Below are 26725 nucleotides of genomic sequence, written 5' to 3'. Positions count from 1 at the left end.
GACAGAGGATGACACGGCGGTCGGTCAGTACCGTTGGATCTTCCGAGGCCTGTTCGACGGAGGAGTTTGTTAACCTGATATGAAGAGACCTTTCAGACATTGTCTTTATTTAAGCATTATCGTCAGTGTCAATAAAATTTGTTAATAAAGTACTTAACAATTTTTGAAAAAGACAGGCTGTAAAGGCAACCCTAGAAGTTTGAACTTGCTATATCGATACACCCAATACAATTAGAAAGTATTTAAAAAACAAAATATAAGTTAATAAAATTTTCTCGGGCTTCCAGCAGCGTCAAGTGGCTAAAATCCCACGAGCTGCCGACCGAGCTCTCCTCAGTCGTTGTCAGTGCTACCAAAAATGGCTCTGAGCACTATGGCACTTAACTTCTAAGGTCATCAGTCCCTTAGAACTTAGAACTACTTAAACCTAACTAACCTAAGGGCATCACACACATCCATGCCCGAGGCAGGATTCGAAGCTACGACCGGAGCGGTCACGCGGTTCCAGACTGTAGCGCCTAGAACCGCTCGGCCACCCCGGCCGGCTCAGTGCTACCACTTGACAATGACTGAGGAGAGCTCGGTCGGCAGCTCGTGGGATTTTAGCCACCTGACGCGGCTGGAAGCCTGAGATTTTGTTAATTCATATCGCTGCGAAACCATGCATTCATACAAAATATAACTTATCTAATATAATTTATTTTACATATAAAAAAGCAAGATAAATTCCCATTTTCATTTTTGGGACTTTTTTTTGTCATCAGTCTACTGACTGCGGCCCGCCACGAATTCCTTTCCTGTGCTAACCTCTTCATCTCAAAGTAGTACTTGCAACCTACGTCCTCAATTATTTGCTTCACGTATTCCAATCTCTGTCTTCCTCTACAGTTTTTGCCCTCTACAGCTCCCTCTAGTACCATGGAAGTCATTCCCACATGTCTTAGCAGATGTCCTATCATCCTGTCCCTTCTTCTTGTCAGTGTTTTCCACATATTCCTTTCCTCTCCGATTCTGCGTAGAACCTCCTCATTCCTTACCTTATCAGTCCACCTAATTTTCAACATTCGTCTACAGCACCACATCTCAAATGCTTCGATTCTCTTCTGTTCCGGTTTTCCCACAGTCCATGTTTCACTATCATACAATGCTGTACTCCAGACGTACATCCTCAGAAATTTCTTTCCTCAAATTAAGGCCGGTATTTGATATTAGTAGACTTCTCTTGGCCAGAAATACCTTTTTTGCCATAGCGAGTCTGCTTTTGATGTCCTCCTTGCTCCGTCCGTCATTGGTTATTTTACTGCCTAGGTAGCAGAATTCCTTCACTTCATTGACTTCGTGACCATCAATCCTGATGTTAAGTTTCTCGCTGTTCTCATTTCTACTACTTCTCATTACCTTCGTCTTTCTCCGATTTACTCTCAAACCATACTGCGTACTCATTAGACTGTTCATTCCGTTCAGCAGATCATTTAATTCTTCTTCACTTTCACTCAGGATAGCAATGTCATCAGCGAACCGTATCATTGATATCCTTTCACCTTGTATTTTAATTCCACTCCTGAACCTTTCTTTTATTTCCATCATTGCTTCCTCGATGTACAGATTGAAGAGTAGGGGCGAAATGCTACAGCCTTGTCTTACACCCTTCTTAATACGAGCACTTCGTTCTTGATCGTCCACTCTCATTATTCCCTCTTGGTTGTTGTACATATTGTATATGACCCGTCTCTCCCTATAGCTTACCCGTACTTTTTTCAGAAACTCGAACAGCTTGCACCATTCTATATTGTCGAACGCTTTTTCCAGGTCGACAAATCCTATGAAAGTGTCTTGATTTTTCTTTAGCCTTGCTCCCATTATTAGCCGTAACGTCAGAATTGCCTCTCTCGTCCCTTTACTTTTCCTAAAGCCAAACTGATCGTCACCTAGCGCATTCTCAATTTTCTTTTCCACTCTTCTGTATATTATTCTTGTAAGCAGCTTCGATGCATGAGCTGTTAAGCTGATTGTGCGATAATTCTCGCACTTGTCAGCTCTTGCCGTCTTCGAAATTGTGTGGATGATGCTTTTCCGAAAGTCAGATGGTATATCGCCAGACTCATATATTCTACACACCAACGTGAATAGTCGTTTTGTTGCCACTTCCCCCAATGATTTTAGAAATTCTGATGGAATGTTATCTATCCCTTCTGCCTTATTTGACCGTAAGTCCTCCAAAGCTCTTTTAAATTCCGATTCTAATACTGGATCCCCTATCTCTTCTAAATCGACTCCTGTTTCTTCTTCTATCACATCCGCCAAATCTTCACCCTCATAGAGGCTTTCAATGTATTCTTTCCACCTATCTGCTCTCTCCTCTGCATTTAACAGTGGAATTCCCGTTGCACTTTTAATGTTACCACCGTTGCTTTTAATGTCACCAAAGGTTGTTTTGACTTTCCTGTATGCTGAGTCTGTCCTTCCGACAATCATATCTTTTTCGATGTCTTCACATTTTTCCTGCAGCCATTTCGTCTTAGCTTCCCTGCACTTCCTATTTATTTCATTCCTCAGCGACTTGTATTTCTGTATTCCTGATTTTCCCGGAACATGTTTGTACTTCCTCCTTTCATCAATCAACTGAAGTATTTCTTCTGTTACCCATGGTTTCTTCGCAGCTACCTTCTTTGTACCTACGTTTTCCTTCCCAACTTCTGTGATGGCCCTTTTTAAGAGATGTCCATTCCTCTTTAACTGTACTGCCTACTGCGCTATTCCTTATTGTTGTATCTATAGCGTTAGAGAACTTCAAACGTATCTCGTCATTCCTTAGTACTTCCGTATCCCACTTCTTTGCGTATTGATTCTTCCTGGCCGGCCGCGGTGGTCTCGCGGTTCTAGGCGCGCAGTCCGGAACCGTGCGACTGCTACGGTCGCAGGTTCGAATCCTGCCTCGGGCATGGATGTGTGTGATGTCCTTAGGTTAGTTAGGTTTAAGTAGTTCTAAGTTCTAGGGGACTAATGACCACAGCAGTTGAGTCCCATAGTGCTCAGAGCCATTTGAACCATTTGATTCTTCCTGACTAATGTCTTGAACTTCAGCCTACTCTTCATCACTACTATATTGTGATCTGAGTCTATTTCTGCTCCTGGGTACGCCTTACAATCCAGTATCTGATTTCGGAATCTCTGTCTGACCATGATGTAATCTAATTGAAATCTTCCCGTATCTCCCGGCCTTCTCCAAGTATACCTCCTCCTCCTGTGATTCTTGAACAGGGTATTCGCTATTACTAGCTGAAACTTGTTACAGAACTCAATTAGTCTTTCTCCCCTTTCATTCCTTGTCCCAAGCCCATATTCTCCTGTAACCTTTTCTTCTACTCCTTCCCCTACAACTGCATTCCAGTCGCCCATGACTATTAGATTTTCGTCCCCCTTTACATACGGCATTACCCTTTCAATATCCTCATACACTTTCTCTATCTGTTCATCTTCAGCTTGCGACGTCGGCATGTATACCTGAACTATCGTTGTCGGTGTTGGTTTGCTGTCGATTCTGATTAGAACAACCCGGTCACTGAACTGTTCACAGTAACACACCCTCTGCCCTACCTTCCTATTCATAACGAATCCTACACCTGTTATACCATTTTCTGCTGCTGTTGATATTACTCGATACTCATCTGACCAGAAATCCTTGTCTTCCTTCCACTTCACTTCACTGACCCCTACTATATCTAGATTGAGCCTTTGCATTTCCCTTTTCAGATTTTCTGGTTTCCCTACCACGTTCAAGCTTCTGACATTCCACGCCCCGACTCGTAGAACGTTATCCTTTCGTTGATTATTCAATCTTTTTCTCATGGTAACCTCCCCCTTGACAGTCCCCTCCCGGAGATCCGAATGGGGGACTATTCCGGAGTCTTTTGCCAATGGAGAGATCATCATGACACTTCTTCAATTACAGGCCACATGTCCTGTGGATACATACCTCAATCGGTAGAAACGGAACCCGTGTAAGACCACTTTGTTGTCTGTCTGTCCGACTGATAAAACTCTTTTTTTTTCAGAAACTGATAGACGTATCAAGTTGAAGTTAAGTCACATATTAAGATCTACGGTCCCTTGGCGGTGTAAAACACTCAAACTTCAAAGTAAATGCAAAAAAAATACAGCCATTTATATCACATTATTTATACCCAGAAACTCACTTATGCAAACCTAAAAGGCACTTTCCGTTGATCTAGAACCATAAAATTTGGCAAGAAGCAAGGTTTCACAGTACAACCAAAGGAAAAAATCCGGAAACTGTTAATTTGTAATTATAACGTAAGTAAAAACTTATCCGATTATCTATCACGTTAACACTCCTTTTTCTTAGGATTGAGCAGACGTACATCTTGCCTGTATCGGTAACAGGCAAAAATCGTTGGGATTCTCAATTTCCAGGTTGGATAAATCACCTATTATACATAATTAGGTTTAGATGGAACCCTCGGTGCGCGAGTCCTGCTCGCCCTTATCCTGATTTTTTTCAGTACGGTAAGGATACTTCTACATAAATTTCACCGTTCACTCCCTATTCCATGTATTTTTCCCCCCTTTACGCACCTTCCCATGCCAAATATATGACATTCACTAGAACACAAAACATAATTACTGCATATCCTATATTTGATATGGTACCTTTTTATGACAATCGCCGGCCGCGGTGGTCTCGCGGTTCTAGGCGCGCAGTCCGGAACCGTGCGACTGCTACGGTCGCAGGTTCGAATCCTGCCTCGGGCATGGATGTGTGTGATGTCCTTAGGTTAGTTAGGTTTAAGTAGTTCTAAGTTCTAGGGGACTGATGACCAAAGCAGTTGATTCCCATAGTGCTCAGAGCCATTTGTACCTATTTTTTTTTTATGACAATCGTCGAAATTCAAGAAGACAATGCTTTTGAGAAAGTAGTATCTAAGAAGACAAGCATTTCTCTTGTATCAGACCCAAAACCAAAGTAAAGGCAAAAAATTTTTACCATGATCCCAAAAGGCAGTGATCAACACAGTCCGTTAAATTGCAGTTTTCTTAAGTTTTTAATAAACGGAACGCATTATTGCATTTCTGCATTGGTTAGAGTGCAATCACCGCGTATGTTGTCCGGCGTAACACCAGTATTCCTGATCGGCACTGCGGCGACGGCTTTCTGTGTTGCGTCCGGCGTGCGCAGCTGACTGCTCAGCGTGTCGTGTCGTGCTGTGACACAAGAAGCAATTAAACGCACCCGCCTTGCCAGGGTCACTCATTCCGCACTTCCTGCCGAGCGAGAAAATAACCGTTCACTACTGTCACGGATACCGCGGAACTTTTCATGCGTTTTACATTTTCCTATTTTTGTGTAATTCAGACAAGATTTGAAAATCGCTCATCTACATCTACTCTACATCCATACTCCGCAAGCCATCTGACGGTGTGTGGCGGAGGGTACTTTTGAGTACCTCTATCGGTTCTCCCTTCTATTCCAGTCTCGTATTGTTCGTTGAAAGAAAGATTGTCGGTATGCCTCTGTGTCGCCTCTAGTCTCTCTGATTTTACCATATCCTCATGGTATCTTCGCGAGATATACGTAGGAGGGAGCATATACTGCTTGACTCCTCGGTGAAGGTATGTTCTCGAAACTTCAACAAAAGCCCGTACCGAGCTACTGAGCGTCTCTCCTGCAGAGTCTTCACTGGAGTTTATCTAGCATCACCGTATAGCTTTCGCGATTACTAAATGATCCTGTAACGAAGCGCACTGCTCTCCGTTGGATCTTCTCTATCTCTTCTATCAACCCTATATCAGATGTTAGTCAACTACTTGCCTGGTCTATTCGTGCATGGAGCGAAAGAAGAATGTTTATACGCTTCCGTTTCCAGGTGCTCTCATAATCCCACGTTATAGGTACCCATTCCTACTTATTCAATCTAGATTTCCCCTCTATTTAAATTTAATGGTTTCATGGTTTAAATTCAATGGTTAGTCTCTTTCTATGCATTCTTGTAATGTGGTTATAGCATATTTCTTCCGTGGCCTCGAAGTTTTATTTTTGAGCTACAGATATCCGTTTCTTTCATAATATCACTGTTACTGTCCGAACTACATTTTTTTACTGTTTTAATAAATCTCTTCTCAGATATTATAGTATGGCTTTTCTGTTGCTTGTTTGTAACCAATAGTTCGTTTCTACATAACGCCGTTTGAACCGCAACTGTTTTAAGTTTTATCCTTTTTTTCCGTTGTCTCATAAATATCCATTTGGCATTCTTCACATATCAGTGAACTTTGACGGAATCTGTCTATATCATTTTCTCATTCGCAACTGATATCGCCGGCTCATTAAAGTAGCTAATTTATTCTCCGTTTAATCATCTTTTATTATTTTTCCTATCTCCAATAAAATCGAACATTTGCTTATTTTCTATTTGATTTTACATAATATTTTAAATTACGTAAGGACATAAATAATATCTTCAGAGAGCTGCAGCAATCCTTAGGAATTTTTAACTACATCTCTACATCTACATCCATACTCCGCAAGCCACCTGACGGTGTGTGGCGGAGGGTACCTTGAGTACCTCTATCGGTTCTCCCTTCTATTCCAGTCTCGTATTGTTCGTGGAAAGAAGGATTGTCGGTATGCCTCTCTGTGGGCTCTAATCTCTGATTTTGTCCTCATGGTCTCTTCGCGAGATATACGTAGGAGGGAGCAATATACTGCTTGACTCTTCGGTGAAGGTATGTTCTCGAAACTTCAACAAAAGCCCGTACCGAGCTACTGAGCGTCTCTCCTGCAGAGTCTTCCACTGGAGTTTATCTATCATCTCCATAACGCTTTCGCGATTACTAAATGATCCTGTAACGAAGCACGCTGCTCTCCGTTGGATCTTCTCTATATCTTCTATCAACCCTGTCTGGTACGGATCCCACACTGCTGAGCAGTATTCAAGCAGTGGGCGAACAAGCGTACTATAACCTACTTCCTTTGTTTTCGGGTTGCATTTCCTTGGGATTCTTCCAATTAATCTCAGTCTGGCATCTGCTTTACCGACGATCAACTTTATATGATCATTCAATTTTAAATCACTCCTAATGCGTACTCCCAGATAATTTATGGAAGTAACTGCTTCCAGTTGCTGACCTGCTATATTGTAGCTAAATGATAAGGGATCTTTCTTTCTATGTATTCGCAGCACATTACACTTGTCTACACTGAGATTCAATTGCCATTCCCTGCACCATGCGTCAATTCGCTGCAGATCCTCCTGCATTTCAGTACAATTTTCCATTGTTACAACCTCTCAATATACCACAGCATCATCCGCAAAAAGCCTCAATTATTATGCTCACAATTGCGAAATAAACTCTATTATTAGAGATTTCAGTCGTTGTGGACCACTTCAGATTTTTTCATTTTCTTTAAAATGTGATACGTCAATTTCCTCGCTCTATATAAATCTCGTCATTAAAGTTTCAATTAATTTTAATGCTGAGACTGGCGTACACAACGATGAAGCTGACGAGCTATACCGGAAGGAACCTGAAAAGATTAGGTGGGCCGCAACGGCCAAATACGGTGAGCATACATTCCATTTCGCAACTGTGACTAATTATTATTATTATTATTAAAATATTTCACTGAGAAGATAGATTTCTTGTTCGCTGTAGTCTTAACTTTCTGTCAATGTTGTAATATAATATTTTGTATTTATCAATACATATCTAGCATTACGGTCTCCAGTGTAACTTTTTGTGTATTATTATCACTTATTGATGTCTTTTATGGGCTACATTTAGCAAGTTTTTGTCTGAGTATTTCCCATTCTTACAGTCAGTTTTCTGCTATATTAGCTGAAAGTCTGAAAACAAAAAGAAAGAAAGGAAGCAAACATATAACAGCAAAAGAGTGTCTGTAACTAAGAAAATAAAAAAAAAATTGACCATATGTGTATCTCAACTTTTTTATTTCTTTTGAAGTCCACTGTCCATCCCCCAGAGGATTCCCACATATTAGTAAACACCCTACAAAATTTGAAAATGAACATTTTTTTGTCACCATGTATATAGTTCGCAAACGTTTTCCAAGAACTTGAGAAAAGAAACTTTCACGACTGTCGCTTAAGTGCCTAAAGGCTTAAGGCCCTTCAACAAAAGCATCGGTGGCCGAGCGACCAAGACAACTGGATGGGAAGCGAAGGTCCCCTGTTCGATTCCTACATACATTCTATGGTTTTTTCATTTGTATTTTTCCCAGTGTCAAAATATGTGGGAATAAGAGATTTAATAAGATAAATAAATCCAAAACGAATAAGAACAACGTGAGTAAATAAAATTCTCAAACAATTTGGATGAGTGATGAAGAGAAATTGTAATCCTAGTAGTTTAATAATCGACCTTCTATTCACTCTGTTACATATTCTCACATTCCTTCGAATAACAAGGTGAATGATACTGATCATATAACCATTCGAAGCAAATATATTCGCTTCATCAAGAAAATCTGAGGAATACCATCATCTAGCAACCACATCGTTCCCAAGATTCGTTGGAAAATGACTCATGTTACATTTAAAATATTTTTCTCTCTCTTTGCCGCTAACCACGAATACGATAACATTGAAATATCGATGCTAAAACTTGATCATAAATGATGCCATGGATCGTTATTGTCTCCGCGCAGTTTTGCAATCCCCACTGGGTTTCCAGAAGCGAGTTGTAGTCATGAAACCCCGAAATAAAGCAGTCCGTGGTCCCATGTGATGAAATTTGGAGGCATCTTCCTTGGAGTTGTTTTCATACAACGAGGATTAAAATCATAATTCTTCAGTAACCGAACTTGTTTGAAAAATTTGTTTAATTACCACTGAAGGGCTAGGCAGTTGGTTGGGGAATGGTAAGTTGCTGGGTCAATAAAACTGTATACATTTGTTTAGTAGTTTATCATAAAAACACAGTTGAACCCTTTATAATCAGTAAAATAAACAATTTAATAGCGAGAGCACTGATAAGTAAATCAAACTGTTAAACCCCAAGGCTCAAGACGTCGATTAATACAATCCTTAAATCGCATGGTTGCAAGGTCGTAACTAAAAGGAAACTCTCCCCACTTTCGCAGACCTACAAATGAAATCACCTTCCTTTTCTTACCAAAATAATTTAAAGTACTAAGCAGTATCATCACCAATTATTAGTTGCCACACAGCGTTCCTAGTTAACAGATAGTTACGGGTCAAGAACTTCAATTAATCAAATAACTTAGCAAGTCCACAAATGGCTTAAGGCCCAATGATAAACGCTTACCACCGCGAAACCCTTTCAAGTAATTAAATTTTACGCACTTCATTAAGAAACAAGATGCCTCGTCCCTAAACACCAGCTTACAGCAACACTAATGATCTTAAGTGATTAAAATTTAACTTCTCAGAAAGCGTTAACCATATTTAAGACGGATACGGGATAACAGAAGCAGCGGCCGGCGGCCACGCGGACAAGTTTTACGATGGGTGAAGGAGCTTCAGGATTTACACGAAATTTGGCTACGAATACAAGAAGCCTATTAGTAACTATCTTACGGGGTTTTAAGTTTGCATACGAGGGTTGACTGAAAAGTAATGCCTCCAACTTCGTAACTCTTCAACAGTTGGCAGCATTGGTGTGCGGCAGGTACTGGCTTGTTCCGTAGCCTCTTCTCTACAGCTCCAGTTGGCGAGAAGCCTTAGCATTGAACTGTTGTGTTGTTACAGTGTAAAGTATGCAACCCTGCGCAGACGGTCGGTCAATGCGATTTCAGCAAAGTGAAGTCATTGAATTCTTGACAGCAGAAGGTTCATCAGAGATTCATCAGAGAATGAAAGCAGTTTATGGTGATGGTGTTGATGTGAGTACTGTGCGTCATTGGACGAGTAAGTTTAAAGTTGTTGAGGTGGGAACATATGACCTGCGTGATAAACAAAGAGTTGAACGTCCTGTGACAACAACCACCGAGTTTAACAAGCAAAATGTTGGCAGAGTGTTTCAGGACGATCGTCGGATCACTCGGAGAAAATTTGCAAGCACAACCGGCATTTCATAAGAACGTGTGGGTCACATTATTGCTTTGCTTGGCTATCGACAGATCTGTGCACGATGGGCACCCCGGATGCCGACTACTGAAATGAAAGCGCACTGACTTCCATTTGTTCCCGATAGTGAAAGTCGATCTGCAGGGACATCATTATGCTTCTGATGAAGACGTTGAGAACTGTGAGACTGTGGTTGCGGAAACAGAGTGTCGACTTCTTCCGTGACGGCTTCAGAAACCTTGGCAGAAATATATCCAATTGACTGGTGATTATGTGGAAAATGAATATTGGTAATTAAATATCACATTCTAAGGATTATTTCTGCGTTTGACTTACTAAAATATTCCCATCCAAACCCAATTAACGAAGGTGGAGGCATTGCTTTTCACTCAACCCTCGTACAAACATACCACCGCGGGCAAACAGGCTATTAGCCTTATAACCACAATGAGCCTTAACGCGCAGTGGCCGATCAAAACTCCAGGTACGAGGCGTGAAGTCTGTGAGACTCTCACGACAAGTTTCCTACGACATATGTATAAATCGCAGGGGAAACTAATTGTAAATATTAAACTCCCTTAGCCGATATCATATAAAATTAAAATACAGAACGCCAAAGTACGACAAACAATCTTAGAAGATACAGACAAGCGAACAACAGCAGTAACCGATCAAATACAAATGAAGAATTAGCTAACCCGGCGTGCAGAAACACCAAAAAACAAACACAATACAATTATTGCACAGGTGGCTAGTTGGACAAACAAGTAATAAGAAGTAATGCAGGTCTGCTAGATTCAGTTGGCCAGCTGTCTTACGAAAATAGACACCATTTCTACAGATTTACGAGAATTTACATTATTACAAATGATCTGATAAAACCCATAATACGAAGTAAAGCACGCATATGTGCTGTTGCGGACTCTATATCAGTCTCTGATTGACTACTTTGGGTCTGCGGACATTATTTTAAAGGATGCTGATTCAGAGAAATCTGTTGTAAACTCTATAGCACAACGGTATGGCGTGTCTCTTCGTGTTTTGTTCACAGAATTGCGGGAGCAGTCAAAGCTCGCCGTCCGTCCACGTAAAGGTTAGCTGGAGGCGTGTTCCTTGGAGGCGGCCATCATGAGCGTGGTACTGCAGTCGTGGCTGGGGGACTTGGCGGCCGTCGCACTGGTGGTGTTGGCGGCGGCGTTCGTGTGGTTCTCGCACAGCTTCACCTACTGGACCAGGAGGGGCGTGCCCCAGAGACAGCCGCAGTTCCCCTTCGGGAACGTCAGGCAGAGCCTCTTGGGGCAGACACGCTTCGAGTTTGTGGTGCAGGACATTTACAACGAACTCAAAGGTACTGGACCTTGTCGTGCTTTTATATTGTCACAAAGCAGCCACTTCTGATCCAATGAATACATGCAGCTTAAAGCAACAGTACACCGAGGAGCTCTCGAAAACACGTCGTTCTTGGTAGGATTTGTTGCAACAAAATTGCGGGAAACTGCATGTATCTGGTTAAAGAATTGCTGTATTACTACCCTTTTCACCACTTCTTCAACCACGTATTGAACACACCTGCCCCTTCCCTTCTGTGTAGTTACCTCTTTCTCCCCCGGTCTGTCATTCCCATCTTCCCACCTCTGTCTGTCTATCTCCTTCTCTCCATTGCGTCTGTCTTCTACTCCCACTCTCTTTGGCCATTTCTTCCACACCCTCTCTGACCATATCTTCCTCAACCATCTCTCTGTCTGTATCCTTCTCCCCATCTCTCTTTCCATCTCCACCTCCCCCTCTTCCTTTTCCATCTACCCACTACCCCTCCACACCTTCCACCTGCATCCCCCCCTCCTCCCCTTTCTCTGTCCATTCCTCCTTCACCTCACTCAGTTCATCTCAAGCTGTCCCTAGCCATGCTCAGTGGCATGTGTAGCCCCTGGAGTAAAGTAATGGAGACAGCTGCGACTTATTTCGCTACAGCTCCCACAACATGCCTGTCATGCAGGACAGGCTACACATCAAGGGCTTGAATACCATTTATTTCACCCTGATGTACAGGTCACCACTCAAATCAGGTCGATAAAGCAGGCCCATACTATTCCAACACAACATGCATGTCATGCAGGGCAACCTACATGTCAGGGCCAGGGAAACCGTTTCTTGACCCTGACAGGTAGGCTGTCTAGCCAAACAGGCACATTTCTCTCCAAAAGGCATTGTTATTGGTAGGACTGTTGTAATAAAATTACAGAAAACATCATATTTCTGGTTAAAAACTTATTGTATTACCAGCCTTTTCCCCACTGCTTTGCCTGCGTATGAACTAGACACATATATTGGACACAACACCTCCTCCCTCTCTGTGTGTACAGTTCTTTCTCCCTCTGTCTGTACACCTCACCCTTCCACCTCTGTCTCTCTCCTTCTCCTCGCTCTGTGTTTCTTCATCTCATCTCTGCTCCTGCCAACACAACATGCCTGTCGTGTAGGACAGCCTACATACCAAAGGCCGGAAAAAGTACTTTTTTTCCTGTATCTCCGCTCCTACTGGAGCCTGGAGGTTATAAACCTCACAGTGCTGATACTGGAGAGGCCTACTGTTTCTGTGTCACATTTGGTTACAATTGATCTGGGAGTTTGAGAGATCACAAACATAAATACGTACATATATACATACACCCTGATTTGTATTTACAACAGATAACTTGCATATTATGAAAGTATACCCTTTCATGTCATCGGCGCATTAAGGATACATTAAAAATGCATTTTTCTTGGAATTATTTGTTAAAATCAAACGTATCAACGATTAAAGCCTTCAGGATATTGTGACATATAATACATGGCCGAAAGTTGGATAAGTTCAGTGTACTGCAATGAATAGGAAGGCGGAACTACGAGGCAAAGAGGGCTGTGTACTGCTCGTTCGCATCCCACAGAATCCAAAAAAAAAAAAAAAAAAAAAAAAAAAATTATTCCTCTTCGTGTTTTCTGAAAGGTTCTGGGTCTTCCTCATTCATGTAAGAGAAGTATGTACTGGAATATTTTATGTAATGTAAATATAAGTGAGCTCTCTCTCAGCAGCGAGTTTGCTCGACTGCCTTTATGTACAAGAGAACTTGCTCTACTGCAGTAAGAGATTTTCCACTTTCTTATTTCATGTGTAGTATTTCACAGGTTCTAAAGATTCAGGTAATAATGACATTGGTGGTTTACTGAAATGTGAAAATGGTGAGAAACTTTTATCTTATGTGGAAGACAAATTTGTATTGCGCTATTTGTAATGGAACTTTTATAAGCTGAGATTCTTATTGAGCGGAAATGTAACTAACGTTGTTGTGTTATAACATATTCATAGATATTGAAGTTTTAATTTATGTATGTTAAAGACCGAATAACGTGACTAATGTATGGATAAGCGAGGAAATGTGCATTTCAATAGAACTAACATAGGAATTTTACACCTGTACAGTCACTAAACAAACTGTCTGATTTGCTAGCCATCACGTACCGTTTGCACAAGCCGGGCTGTTTCTGAGCGTTTAGCAGCACGGTAGAGATCAAGCCACGTCGAATGCTACGATCCACGTGACGACGGCTTTGGGTGAAGCCAGGTGGAGTACTGCTGGTGCTCTGTGATGCTGGTGAGAAGTGCGGCAGACCCACATCGAACCCAGGATCCTCAGATTGGCTGGAGTGTCTGGCAGTCGCACCCACTGAGCTGTCTCGCCGCAGCGAATCCAGTTCTGGAACCATTAGGGAAGGTGAAGACTCGTAGATCAGCCGCTTGACCTAGTGTGTGATGTTGCTCAAAGAGGCTGCAGTAGTTTACCTGTGCGGTAGGCTCCCGCCATTTAATCGATTCTGGCCATGCTGTGTTATCCTAAGCCACGTAGCAACACAGTAAACCACTGAGGCACAACAGCGCATTGCAGGGTGTTGCACCGGCTCTATTGTGGTGTCCAGCCACAGAAATAAGTCGGTGGCTGGCCAGCATATCCCTTGGCCACTTGCGAAGATCTGCCTGAAGCTCAGACCGCATCAGTATCCTCGGTTATATTCGTCTGCACTCATGTCATGTCGTTTTCAAACACCAGGTTTTCGAAAGACGTTTGACGCTGACCACATTGCCCATTACTAACGAAGACACGATCACACGGGATATCTTTGCAAATATGCTACTGGCATGATCAATGTTTGACTAATAGGCCCTATAACTACATTGCAGTTACTGGGCGGCGAGTGTTACACAGAAACAATTGTAATCGCAATTGGGCCCCTAATGTTTTCGATATACATAAACGGTTTATCTCTTGAATCAAAGTTTATGAAGTTTATTCTTAATCTCATGCCACTGCTTAACATGCACCGAACTATAGCACCTAAATTTACTGTCTACCTTCAGCAGAAATACCAGTCGTGGCGAGCTGTTATTATTGTCACTACATGAGTCTCAAAGCTGCAATCAACGGAACGCTTCTGCCATTTCTTTGCATGCTTTTCAGACCAGAACGAAAGTCGTCGTCAGGAGATTCACAGAGAACTGTGTGAGGCAACCCAGTTTTCGGAAGTAGACATGTAGCACATGTAAATTAATAACGAAAGGCACATTTCATCGGAATATTTAATCGGCACGGAGGAATATGGTAAACCACATTACTTGTGTTTGTTGGCAACTGACTAATGTAACCCTACTCCTCATTTACTCTTTTTTACCTATTTGTATGCCTTATATAAATTAGAGGACCCTGAAAGTATTCTGAATAAGGCAGAAGGACACAGGCTGCCAAGGCAGTAAACATGCCCACAGCCATTTCGCAGAAGGATGCCTGAAGAAGGCGTTGGTTAATAGCCAACAGGCCAGGCAGGTCTTTTCATTACCGCACTGGGATGTCCAAAACATCATCGATGAACACAAATAGGATCTCTTGTGGTGCAAGCCCCCTGCCATAAAACATTTTACAGCCCAGGCGAATGGGAAGAAGAGGAACGTTTTTAGCAAAAGGCACTACTGAGTTTTTCTCCGTAAAGTACCGCACGCGACAGACACACCATGGAAATGGAATGGGAACTCGGAGTTTTCGGGCCTTTGAAGGCGTGAGATGCCACTGGGCATGTTGACTCAACAAAAACCGAATGTTTACTCGAAATAAGAATCATAGGGACTGGCTGACGTAAATAAACAAGAGGTTAGATAAAGAAGATTTACTGTACTGACGAAGACTATCTCGTTGGTCACAGACAGAAGAAGAGAGAGAGAAAGAGAGAGAGAGAGAAAGAGAGAGAGAGAGAGAGAGAGAGAGACTTTGTTCCGTATAAAATGATAGAACGCGCGTTGCTGGTTAACCAAATAGAGGATGCCTCAGGGGAGGGGACTAGCATGTTCTGAGGAGCAATTTTATAGGTCGGTTCTTGGAAGATTTAAAGCCTAACCTGTTGGGTCCACTCATATAGGTTGCCTAAGGGATGCTGTGTTCTCGGAATGCTATACAACAATTCAAGCAAATAACAATAGTAGTTTTATGTCACTAAAGCAGATCTGACAATACTTAAGTTGGAGATTTACAAGGAGTAGTCGCAAACGATGGGCGACATGCGAACAGTCACATTTTGGCTATGCAATGTTCCTGCAAGTTTTACACGCGTCACTGATAACTAATGTCCGCACTGAGCCGATACTGAGTACTAATGCCCGTGTACTGAGCCAATCTGAGCGGCCGAGTCTGGCAGAAGCGGTGCTTATATTCACTTCGGTTTGAGGGCGCTCCTGTCGTGGTGCGGTCCTATTCCGTGCACCATTGGCCGATGTCGTTTCACCGCCTTCCCTGGTCTTGCGATCTTCGTCTTCGTTCTGGCGCTTGTGGTTACGCCAGAACATAACCAATGTGAATACAGTACAAGGATTGAAACTTGGCAATGATTGATTTCCTTGTAGAAGACATTCGATCAGAAATCACTTCATCCTACTCTTCATCTTGCACTTCAGACTTTGCCGAGAACTTGTGACGGCACGCCACCACCAGCGTTGATGTATCCAGAAACTTAGAGAAATTTCAAGACACTGTCCATTCCGGTCAACTGCTCTTCCAAATCCGTAGCTGTCTCTGACAGAATTACAAAGTCATCGGCGAACCTTAAAGTTTTTATTTCTTCTCCACGGATTTTAATACCTACTCCGAATTTTTCTTTTGTTTCCTTTACTGCTTGCTCAATATACAGATTGAATAGCATCGGAAATAGGCTACAACCCTGTCTCAATACCTTCCCAACCATTGCTTCCCTTTCATGCCCCTCGACCCTTATAACTGCCATCTGGTTTCTGTACAAATTGTAAACAGCCTTTCGCTCCCTGTATTTTACCCCTGCCACTTTGAGAATTTGAAAGAGAGTATTCCAGTCAACGTTGTTAAAAGCTTTCTCTAAGGCTACACATGCTAGAAATGTAGGTTTGCCTTTCCTTAACCTATTTTCTAAGAGAAGTCGTAGGGTCAGTATTGCCCCACGTGTTCCAACATTTCTATGGAATCCAAACTGATCTTCCCCGAGGTCGGCTTCTACCAGTTTTTCCATTCGTCTGTAAAGAATTCGTGTTAGTGTTTTTCAGCCGTGGCTTATTAAACTGATAGTACGGTAATTTTCACATCTGTCAACACCTGCTTTCTTTAGAATTGGAATTATTATGTTCTTCTTGAAGTCTGAGGGTATTTCGCCTATCTCATACATCTTGCTCACCAGATGGTAGAGTTTTGTCAGGGCTGGCTCTCCGAAGGCTATCAGTAGTTCTAATGGAATGTTGTCTACTCCCGGGACCTTGTTTCGACTTAGGTCTTTCAGTGCCTTGTCAAACTCTTCACGCGGTATCATATCTCCCATTTCATCTTCATCTACATCCTCTTCCATTTCCATAATATTGTCCTCAAGAACATCCCCCTTGTATAGATCCTCTATGTACTCCTTCCACCTTTCTGCTTTCCCTTCTTTGCTTAGAACTGGGTTTCCCTCTGAGCTCTTGATATTCATACAAATGATTCTCTTTTCTCCAAAGGTCTCTTTAATTTTCCTGTAGGCAGTATCTATCTTACCTCTAGTGATGGACGCCTCTACATCCTTTCATTTGTCCTCTAGCCATCCCTGCTTAGCCATTTTGCACTTCCTGTCGATCTCATTTTTGAGACGTTTGTATTCCTTTTTGCCTGCTTCATTTACTGCATTTTTGTATTTTCTCCTTTCATTAGTTAAATTCAGTATCTCTTCTGTTACCCAATGATTTCTACTAGCCCTCGTCTTTTTACCTACTTGCTCCTCTGTTGCCTTCACTATTTCATCTCTCAAAGCTACCCACTCTTCATCTTCTGTATTTCTTTTCTCCATTCTTGTCAATCGCTCCCTAATGCTCTCCCTGAAACTCTCTACAACCTCTGGTTCTGTCAGTTTATCCAGGTCCCATCTCCTTAAATTCCCACCTTTTTGCAGTTTCTTCAGTTTTAATCTACAGTTCATAACCAATAGATTGTGGTCAGAGCCCCCTGGAAATGTATTACAATTTAAAACCTGGTTCCTAAATCTCTGTCTTACCATTATATAATCCATCTGAAACCTTTCAGTATCTCCAGGCTTCTTCCATGTACACAACCTTCTTTTATGCTTCTTGCACCAAGTGTTAGCTAAGATTAAGTTATGCTCTGTGCAAAATTGTACCAAGTGGCTTCCTCGTTCATTCCTTACCCCCATTCCACACTCACCTACTATGTTTCCTTCCCTTTCTTTTCCTACTATCGAATTCCAGTCACCCATCACTATTAAACTTTCGTCTCCCTTCACTTCCTGAATAATGTCTTTTATCTCATCATACATTTCAACAATCTCTTCGTCATCTGCGGAGCTAGTTGGCATATAAACTTGTACTACTGTGACAGGCGTGGGCTTCGTATCTATCTTGGCCACAATAATGCGTTCACTATGCTGTTTGTAGTAGCTTAACCCTCATTCCTATTTTTTTATTCATTATTAAACCTACTCCTGCATTACCACTTTTTGATTTTGTATTATAACCCTGTATTCACCTGACCAGAAGTCTTGTTCCTCCTGCCACCGAACTTCACTAATTCCCACTATATCTAACTTTAACCTATCCATTTCCCGTTTTAAGTTTTCTAGCCTACCTGCCTGATTAAGGGATCTGACATTCCACTCTCCGATCCGCAGAACGCCAGTTTTCTTCCTCCTGATAACGACGTCCTCTTGAGTAGTCCCCGCCCGAAGATCCGAATGGGGGACTATTTTACCTCCGGAACATTTTACCCAAGAGGACGCCATCATCATTTAACCATACAGTAAAGCTGCATGCCCTCGGGAAAAATTACGGCTGTAGTTTCCCCTTGCTTCAGCCGTTGTCAGTACCAGCACAGCAAGGCCGTTTTGGTTAGTGTTACAAGGCCAGATCAGTCAATCATCCAGACTGTTGTCCTCGCAACTACTGAAAAGGCTGCTACCTCTCTTCAGAAACCATATGTTTGTCTGGCGCCTCAACAGATACCCCTCCGTTGTGGTTGCACCTGTGGTACGGCTATCTCTGTCGCTGAGGCACGCAAGCCTCCCCACCAACGGCAAGGTCCATGGTTCATGAGGGGGTCTTATGATATTAATATTGCCGTTGTTAGTTAGTTGTTTTTATAAATAACTTTATCAGAATAAACCAAAGTAATTGTGATTTTTGTGTAATTTAGTAGATGTAGTACTCCTAACCAATTATTTTGGAGAGTGATTAATTAACGTATATCAGATACAGAGCCGACTTAGCATGCCAAACCTGGGTTCACTAACGATTGGTGGAATATCACTTTATTTACGACGACGTTACTGTGTCTTTAGATTTCAGTTTTCTAAACAGAAAAGGCTGGGTTACCAGACTGGCAAATGGGACGGCCGCAGGCACGGCCAATCGATTCGGCTCGTATTTGGCAGGTCGGTTGCGTACAGCCTAAAACGAAAGACTAAGATATTTGGCCTAAAGCCCTTCGCTTTTGAGAAAACCACCCGTAAATTTCATTATACGCATTGAATTCAAAATTGACGGGATCGATAGATCATTAAAAATTGTACATTTTTCATCAGTATTTTCTTAGAAACTATTACGGCCGCCACTTGCGTACCCGTAGGCTAAACTCGCTGTTCAAAGACTGCGCCGCTGGCGTAGCAACCAAGGCCTCTGCCTGCGAAGCAAAGAACCACTGTTCCATGGTAAAACACATTCTGCAGGTCTTTTTATTTGTATTTCTTCCCGTGTCGCCATTGGTACGAATACTATGATTATGAAGATAATCAATAAGGAATAATAATGATGTTGACAAGCACATTTCTGAAACGCGATGAATTAAAACTGTAAGTCTCGTCGTATGAAAACAGTTCAGTGTGACGATAGTGTGAATTCGTCGCGAGAGACCACAGGGTGGTGACCGCAGTTGGTGAATCTGGGCCCTTCCAGTGCCTGGTTTGGCGCCTAGTTTGTGGATCATAGCTCAAAAACCAAGATTGGTCACATCTTGTCACTCTTTCCAAGAGATTAGGATCGTTTCCAATTGTGTTCGAAGCGTCAATATATACATTTTCACCAACTTCTTTTGTTCTATAGTGAAAATTTTCAGCACCAGTTTTGCATGCAATTTAAATGGGTTGTATAAAATTTGACTTACTCATTCTTTATCAGCTTCTAGTTTCAGCAACCGATCGAATACTCAACAGACTGTCAGATCGAATCAGCTTACTTACTTTTTCGAGATTGTCATCCACTTTTGACGTTGAAGGGTGTCCCTGGCGTGAGTCATCTTCAGCGTCTTGTCGGCCATCTTTGAAACGCTTGAACCACTCAGAAATTCGCGAACATTATAAACAGCCTTCGCCATACACTTCTTTCAGTAAAAGATAGGTTTCAGTAGCACTTTTTCCAAGTTTCATGTGAAACTTCACAATTCGTTGCTTCGGTATTACATTTAACATTTTCCTGCCAAAACCGAATAACAACTCTTACTCAAACGAAAGTCACGGCCACACTGGTTTGTCTACAGACATCAGAGATGCTGCATTCAACTGAGAAAACGTCACGCTACATAGTTATTGCTCATTTATCTTTGGTGCGTGCGTACTTCCTCTATGACAGCATCAGTCCCGTTATTTTATGTTCACGCCTCGTGAGCCACCTTTGTCAGCTGCATTTTCGTGTCTACTCTGATCAGTAGATTCACCTCGGTTGTCAATGGACTTGATTCCTGCTTCTAGGTCAGCTAATTCCCTCTGAGTGGCTTTTTCCATGAACATAAGGTTCAGATCAATGTGAATGTGCTGCCTACATTATTTAAAAAAAACTGTTTCCTAATTAAATAATTTCTGCCACTTAGGGTTCGCTGTATCTTGTTCATGTCATTAAGATGATGGTTTAGTCCGTTGGGCAAACGGTGTGTATTCTGTTTCGTAGTAACACTAGCAAGTAATTCAATGTGCTAAATTCCTAGCTTTCAGAGTGTGTGTCCCTAATAGTAAGACTATTATAATTCGTTTCGTAGTTAAGTGTTTTCAATTAAAATTTAGATGTGATATGCTTAAAGAAATCTCTTTCTCTTCTCACCTTATTTTAGTAGAATATTGAATATAAACGCTAACTTTATGCAGCAACAGCAACAGACAGCAGGCCGGCCGGTGTGGCCGAGCGGTTCTCGACGCTTCAGTCTGGAACCGCGCGACCGCTACGGTCGCAGGTTCGAATCCTGCCTCGGGCATGGATGTGTGTGCTGTCCTTAGGTTAGTTAGGTTTAAGTAGTTCTAAGTTCTAGGAGACCGATGACCTGAGATGTTAAGTCTCATAGAGCTCAGAGCCATTTGAACCATTTTTTGAATAGACAGCAAGGAAACACTGTGCTTTTGTACTTCTTTAGCTGACAAATCGATGAATAGTCTTTTCTGATTACCAGCTGCCTTCATTACGGTAATACCAGTAATTATACGATATTTCCAGAAATAGCACCGTCGTTCCCACTATAGTCTAATTGAAATTACTTGATAGTTGACACTTCTCATGTTAGATCTGATTTCCTCCAATCAGAGAGCTCAACGTCACGCCCAAACCGTTCGCCATTGCCAAACTGACACAACAATTGGTCAGTTCACCTAGAATTCCTTGTCCTGCATTCATTCTTGATGTTTGGATCCTGAGTCACAGGTCTGGCATTTTTATTTAGTATTTCATCATACATTATAACCACACCAAAAACAGCACACACACATAATGATGCTAATGAAATACTCACGTTTCATACACAGCACTATCTAAACACTAATGGATATTCCCAAAAGACGTGATTCAGCGTCACATATGCAGTTATCATAATCACAGAGGTCGGCTCACGTTAGATAAGCTTCTCACGACCTTGCGTGAAACCAAGTTTTTGAAGCCTGCAATTCATGGTTGCGGCTGGATGACCAGAGTCAAAAATATAATGCCTTGTTTCAGTGTTGTATTGTAACGCTATGGTTAGAGTATAATCCTGCCATGCTTGGGGTTGTAGGTTCGAGTCTCGCCAACCGTCTCAAATTTTTTTCGTTTCTAAATCTAATCAGAAGAATTTGACTATCATTTCTGTTCAGTTAATTGGTTTAAATGTAGCGTTCTTATTTCTGGCCGGCCGAAGTGGTCGTGCGGTTAAAGGCGCTGCAGTCTGGAACCGCAAGACCGCTACGGTCGCAGGTTCGAATCCTGCCTCGGGCATGGATGTTTGTGATGTCCTTAGGTTAGTTAGGTTTAACTAGTTCTAAGTTCTAGGGGACTAATGACCTCAGAAGTTGAGTCCCATAGTGCTCAGAGCCATTTGAACCATTTTTCTTATTTCTGATTCTTTGCCACGTCATTTTAATCATCGTATTGAATTTTTATTTGCTGCTGTTTTTCTACCTATCATTTTTTTGTGTCTGTAATCTACCTATGTCGCCTATAATTTGCAACCAAATGCCAACGAGGACTGCTCACCGTTTGCTAACGCGGCAGCCTGTGACCCAGTCAGAGCCATAGTTTCAAGTAACAAACGATAGCGAGAAATTACCGATTGCTTCTAGCGCTGAAGCTAGACTTTTTCTGTCTTCAGTTTGCTCGTAGAGGTTAGCTTTAATAGCCGTGAACAAAGCGACCGTCATTTTAGTTGTGCCACAGATTGTTTACCACCGCTTTCTTGTGTACATTTCACATGTTGAGATTGTGCTTAGCTTAGGATAAGAGTTTAAATTCAGATCTATAAAACGTGTCTCCTGTCACAGTTCTGTCATTGGTCGCTTAAAATCAGCTGTCGAGAGAGCATCTCGCATTTCCGACTTACCTCGCCGCGGGCATTTCCAACATTGTTCCGCGTTACACATTAAGAAAATTTGCAAAGTGATTCGCCATGTTTGTGTATCGCCTATAAGCGAGCAGTAGCCGGCGGCCGATGTGGTAACACTATGGCAGCCGTCAACCATCAAGTAATTTTAAACGAACTATAGGAAATAGAGCTCCGTGTACACAATGTAAAATAAATATTGCTAGCACTTAGGTCACATTTTTACTATTCACCAGACATCATTCGCCTAACACAATCACACTGATGGAAAGTAGCACACTGAGAAATAATCTTATTTCGTATTAGAAACTCCGATGACAGACATTCTAACTACTGTACTGACCGTTTCTGACTCTTGTCTTCTGTTGTAGGTGAAAAATATTTTGGAATGTACGGATTCAGCAGACCACTACTTGTCTTGAGGGATCCAGACCTCATTCGACTAGTGCTGGTCAAGGACTTCGATTCTTTCAACAACCGAGGCGTTCCTTTCAATGATCGGGAGCCACTGAACCATAATCTGTTCTTTTTAACTGGTGTTAAGTGGAGGAGGCTGCGAAACAAGTTGACGCCGACATTTACGACGGGGAAGCTGAAGATGATGTGTCAGGTAAGAAGGTGCTTTGCCTCGAGATACGACAGGTTGTAATTATTAGCCTGCCGCGGTGGTCTCGCGGTTCTAGGCGCGCAGTCCGGAACCGTGCGACTGCTACGGTCGCAGGTTCGAATCCTGCCTCGGGCATGGATGTGTGTGATGTCCTTAGGTTAGTTAGGTTTAAGTAGTTCTAAGTTCTAGGGGACTGATGACCACAGCAGTTGAGTCCCATAGTGCTCAGAGCCATTTGAACCATTTTTTTGTAGTTATTAACAGATTACAGTTACACGACCGTTTCCGTTTTACTTACTTCTGGAAGCTTTGTTGGTTGCTGTGAGGCTTACCTAGTCTATGAGGTCTTTGCTTTCTTTTATTGTTCCTTTCTTATACGAAATGTTAAGTGCGGGTTGCTGTACTACGTATTTAGTTCATTTCAGCATGATTCTAGTAAAACACTGATGTCACCACAAACCAGGATCATGTGGCGATGAATTACGTTGATGGTTAAAGAAAAAAGCACTGAAATCTATGTGGGATGCGCCAGATTTGTGCCTTTTTTTTTTTAGCTGCTACATTAATATTACACCACTCGCATGTGTCAGAAAACTGTATTTGTGTTGCAGAATTCGCCATTTCATTTTCTCGACGTATACTCAAGTGTAGACAGTGAGCGATTTTTTTTTCACTTTTTAATAAACTATGGTCGATTATTAGGTTGACTGAATGATGGTGTCAGTGACTGCACAAATAACTGCGATGAACTTGTTTTTTGGTAAGTGATCTCTGTTCTACCTGGATACAGAACTCTGGGCTTGGAGTATAGAACTTACGCTTATCTACAGGTTCTTGTCGTCTACATCATATGTCATGTTGCGGTAAAGAAGAAAAGTTTCAGTCGTAGCGTAATTATGGATCATTTGCATATTTCTGATTATAAACGTGTCTGAACCTGGTTCGATCAGATAAACGCAGTGTTAATGCGCTTTATTAGAAGATATCCGCACAATCAGAACACTTCCTTCCGTCACATAAGATGCGAATTTTAGTCTCTCTTGTGGATTTGTTTCTACAAATGATGGCAGAAAATTTAGTTCTAAAAATGGCTCTGAGCACTATGCGACTTAACTGCTGAGATCATCAGTCCCCTGAAAATTTAGTGCTCCAGGAATATTTCGTATGCTTTGTATCTTCAGGAGGCATTCCCTGCTAAAAATTTACAAATTTTTTCCAGTATTAATACAGAAACCCATTATCTGTCACCTAGTCTATCTTGTACAAGCCTTATCTCTGTATAGCGGCAGCAACCACCATGCACTGAACCTACTTTCTCTATTGAAGCCAGGTGCTCCCTTTAAAATGTTTAACCCCACTTTCTTCCTTTCTTTTAGTCAAGTTGTGCAACAATTGTTTCCTCAATTAGATTCAGTGCTTCCTCATTATTTACCCAATCAGCCTATCTAATCTTCAGCATTCACTTAGAGCACCACATTTCAAAAGCTTCCATTTTCTTCTGGTATGAACACATGCAGCTTTACAGTATGATTAAATGATGATGGCGTCCTCTTGGGTAAAATATTCCGGAGGTAAAATAGTCCCCCATTCGGATCTCCGGGCGGGGACTACTCAAGAGGCCGTCGTTATCAGGAGAAAGAAAACTGGCATTCTACGGATCGGAGCGTGGAATGTCAGATCCCTTAATCGGGCAGGTAGGTTAGAAAATTTAAAAAGGGAAATGGATAGGTTAAAGTTAGATATAGTGGGAATTAGTGAAGTTCGGTGGCAGGAGGAACAAGACTTTTGGTCAGGTGATTACAGGGTTATAAATACAAAATCAAATAGGGGTAATTCAGGAGTAGGTTTAATAATTAATAAAAAAATTGGAGTGCGGGTTAGCTACTACAAACAGCATAGTGAACGCATTATTGTGGCCAAGATAGACACAAAGCCCATGCCTACTACAGTAGTACAAGTTTATATGCCAACTAGCTCTGCAGATGATGAAATTGATGAAATGTATGACGAGATAAAAGCAATTATTCAGGTAGTGAAGGGAGACGAAAATTTAATAGTCGTGGGTGACTGGAATTCGTCAGTAGGAAAAGGGAGAGAAGGAAACATAGTAGGTGAATATGGATTGGGGGGAAGAAATGAAAGTGGAAGCCGCCTTGTAGAATTTTGCACAGAGCATAACTTAATCATAGCTAACACTTGGTTCAAGAATCATAAAAGAAGGTTGTATACCTGGAAGAATCCTGGAGATACTAGTAGGTATCAGATCGATTATATAATGGTAAGACAGAGATTTAGGAACCAGGTTTTAAATTGTAAGACATTTCCAGGGGCAGATGTGGATTCTGACCACAATCTATTGGTTATGAACTGCAGATTGAAACTGAAGAAACTGCAAAAAGGTGGGAATTTAAGGAGATGGGACCTGGATAAACTGACAGAACCAGAGGTTGTAGAGAGTTTCAGGGAGAGCATAAGGGAACAATTGACAGGAATGGGGGAAAGAAATACAGTAGAAGAAGAATGGGTAGCTCTGAGGGATGAAGTAGTGAAGGCAGCAGAGGATCAAGTAGGTAAAAAGACGAGGGCTAATAGAAATCCTTGGGTAACAGAAGAAATATTGAATTTAATTGATGAAAGGAGAAAATATAAAAATGCAGTAAATGAAGCAGGCAAAAGGGAATACAAACGTCTCAAAAATGAGATCGACAGAAAGTGCAAAATGGCTAAGCAGGGTTGGCTAGAGGACAAATGTAAGGATGTAGAGGCTTGTCTCACTAGGGGTAAGATAGATACTGCCTACAGAAAAATTAAAGAGACCTTTGGAGAGAAGAGAACCACTTGTATGAATATCAAGAGCTCAGATGGCAACCCAGTTCTAAGCAAAGAAGGGAAGGCAGAAAGGTGGAAGGAGTATATAGAGGGTTTATACAAGGGCGATGTACTTGAGGACAATATTATGGAAATGGAAGAGGATGTAGGTGAAGATGAAATGGGAGATAAGATATTGCGTGAAGAGTTTGACAGAGCACTGAAAGACCTGAGTCGAAACAAGGCCCCGGGAGTAGACAACATTCCATTAGAACTACTGATGGCCTTGGGAGAGCCAGTCATGACAAAACTCTACCATCTGGTGAGCAGTATGTATGAGATAGGCGAAATACCCACAGACTTCAAGAAGAATATAATAATTCCAATGCCAAAGAAAGCAGGTGTTGGCAGATGTGAAAATTACCGAACTATCAGTTTAATAAGTCACAGCTGCAAAATACTAACGCGAATTCTTTACAGACGAATGGAAAAACTGGTAGAAGCGGACCTCGGGGAAGATCAGTTTGGATTCCGTAGAAATGTTGGAACACGTGAGGCAATACTAACCTTACGACTTATCTTAGAAGAAAGATTAAGAAAAGGCAAACCTACGTTTCTAGCATTTGGAGACTTAGAGAAAGCTTTTGACAAAGTTAACTGGAATACTCTCTTTCAAATTCTGAAGGTGGCAGGGGTAAAATACAGGGAGCGAAAGGCTATTTACAGTTTGTACAGAAACCAGATGGCAGTTATAAGAGTCGAGGGGCATGAAAGGGAAGCAGTGGTTGGGCAAGGAGTGAGACAGGGTTGTAGCCTCTCCCCGATGTTATTCAATCTGTATATTGAGCAAGCAGTAAAGGAAACAAAAGAAAAATTCGGAGTAGGTATTAAAA

General features: G+C 41.8%; 1 protein-coding gene across 2 annotated transcripts in view; it reads left to right on the top strand.

Moving 5' to 3' along the window:
* LOC126262963 (probable cytochrome P450 6a13) overlaps positions 1-26725 on the top strand; it is a 104680-nt gene that overhangs the window by 11280 nt on the left and 66675 nt on the right. For both annotated transcript variants that reach the window (XM_049959912.1, XM_049959911.1), the window contains exons 2-3: positions 11119-11415; positions 22789-23027. In XM_049959912.1, coding sequence (XP_049815869.1) covers positions 11196-11415; positions 22789-23027 — 459 coding nt within the window. In that variant the 5' untranslated portion in view covers positions 11119-11195. The remainder of the gene's footprint in view (positions 1-11118; positions 11416-22788; positions 23028-26725) is intronic.

Source organism: Schistocerca nitens, chromosome 6 (genome assembly GCF_023898315.1).
Source record: "Schistocerca nitens isolate TAMUIC-IGC-003100 chromosome 6, iqSchNite1.1, whole genome shotgun sequence".
NCBI classification, from domain to species: domain Eukaryota; kingdom Metazoa; phylum Arthropoda; class Insecta; order Orthoptera; family Acrididae; genus Schistocerca; species Schistocerca nitens.
Note: the sequence above shows the minus strand (reverse complement) of the source record. Positions and strands in the feature narration are given on the sequence as shown.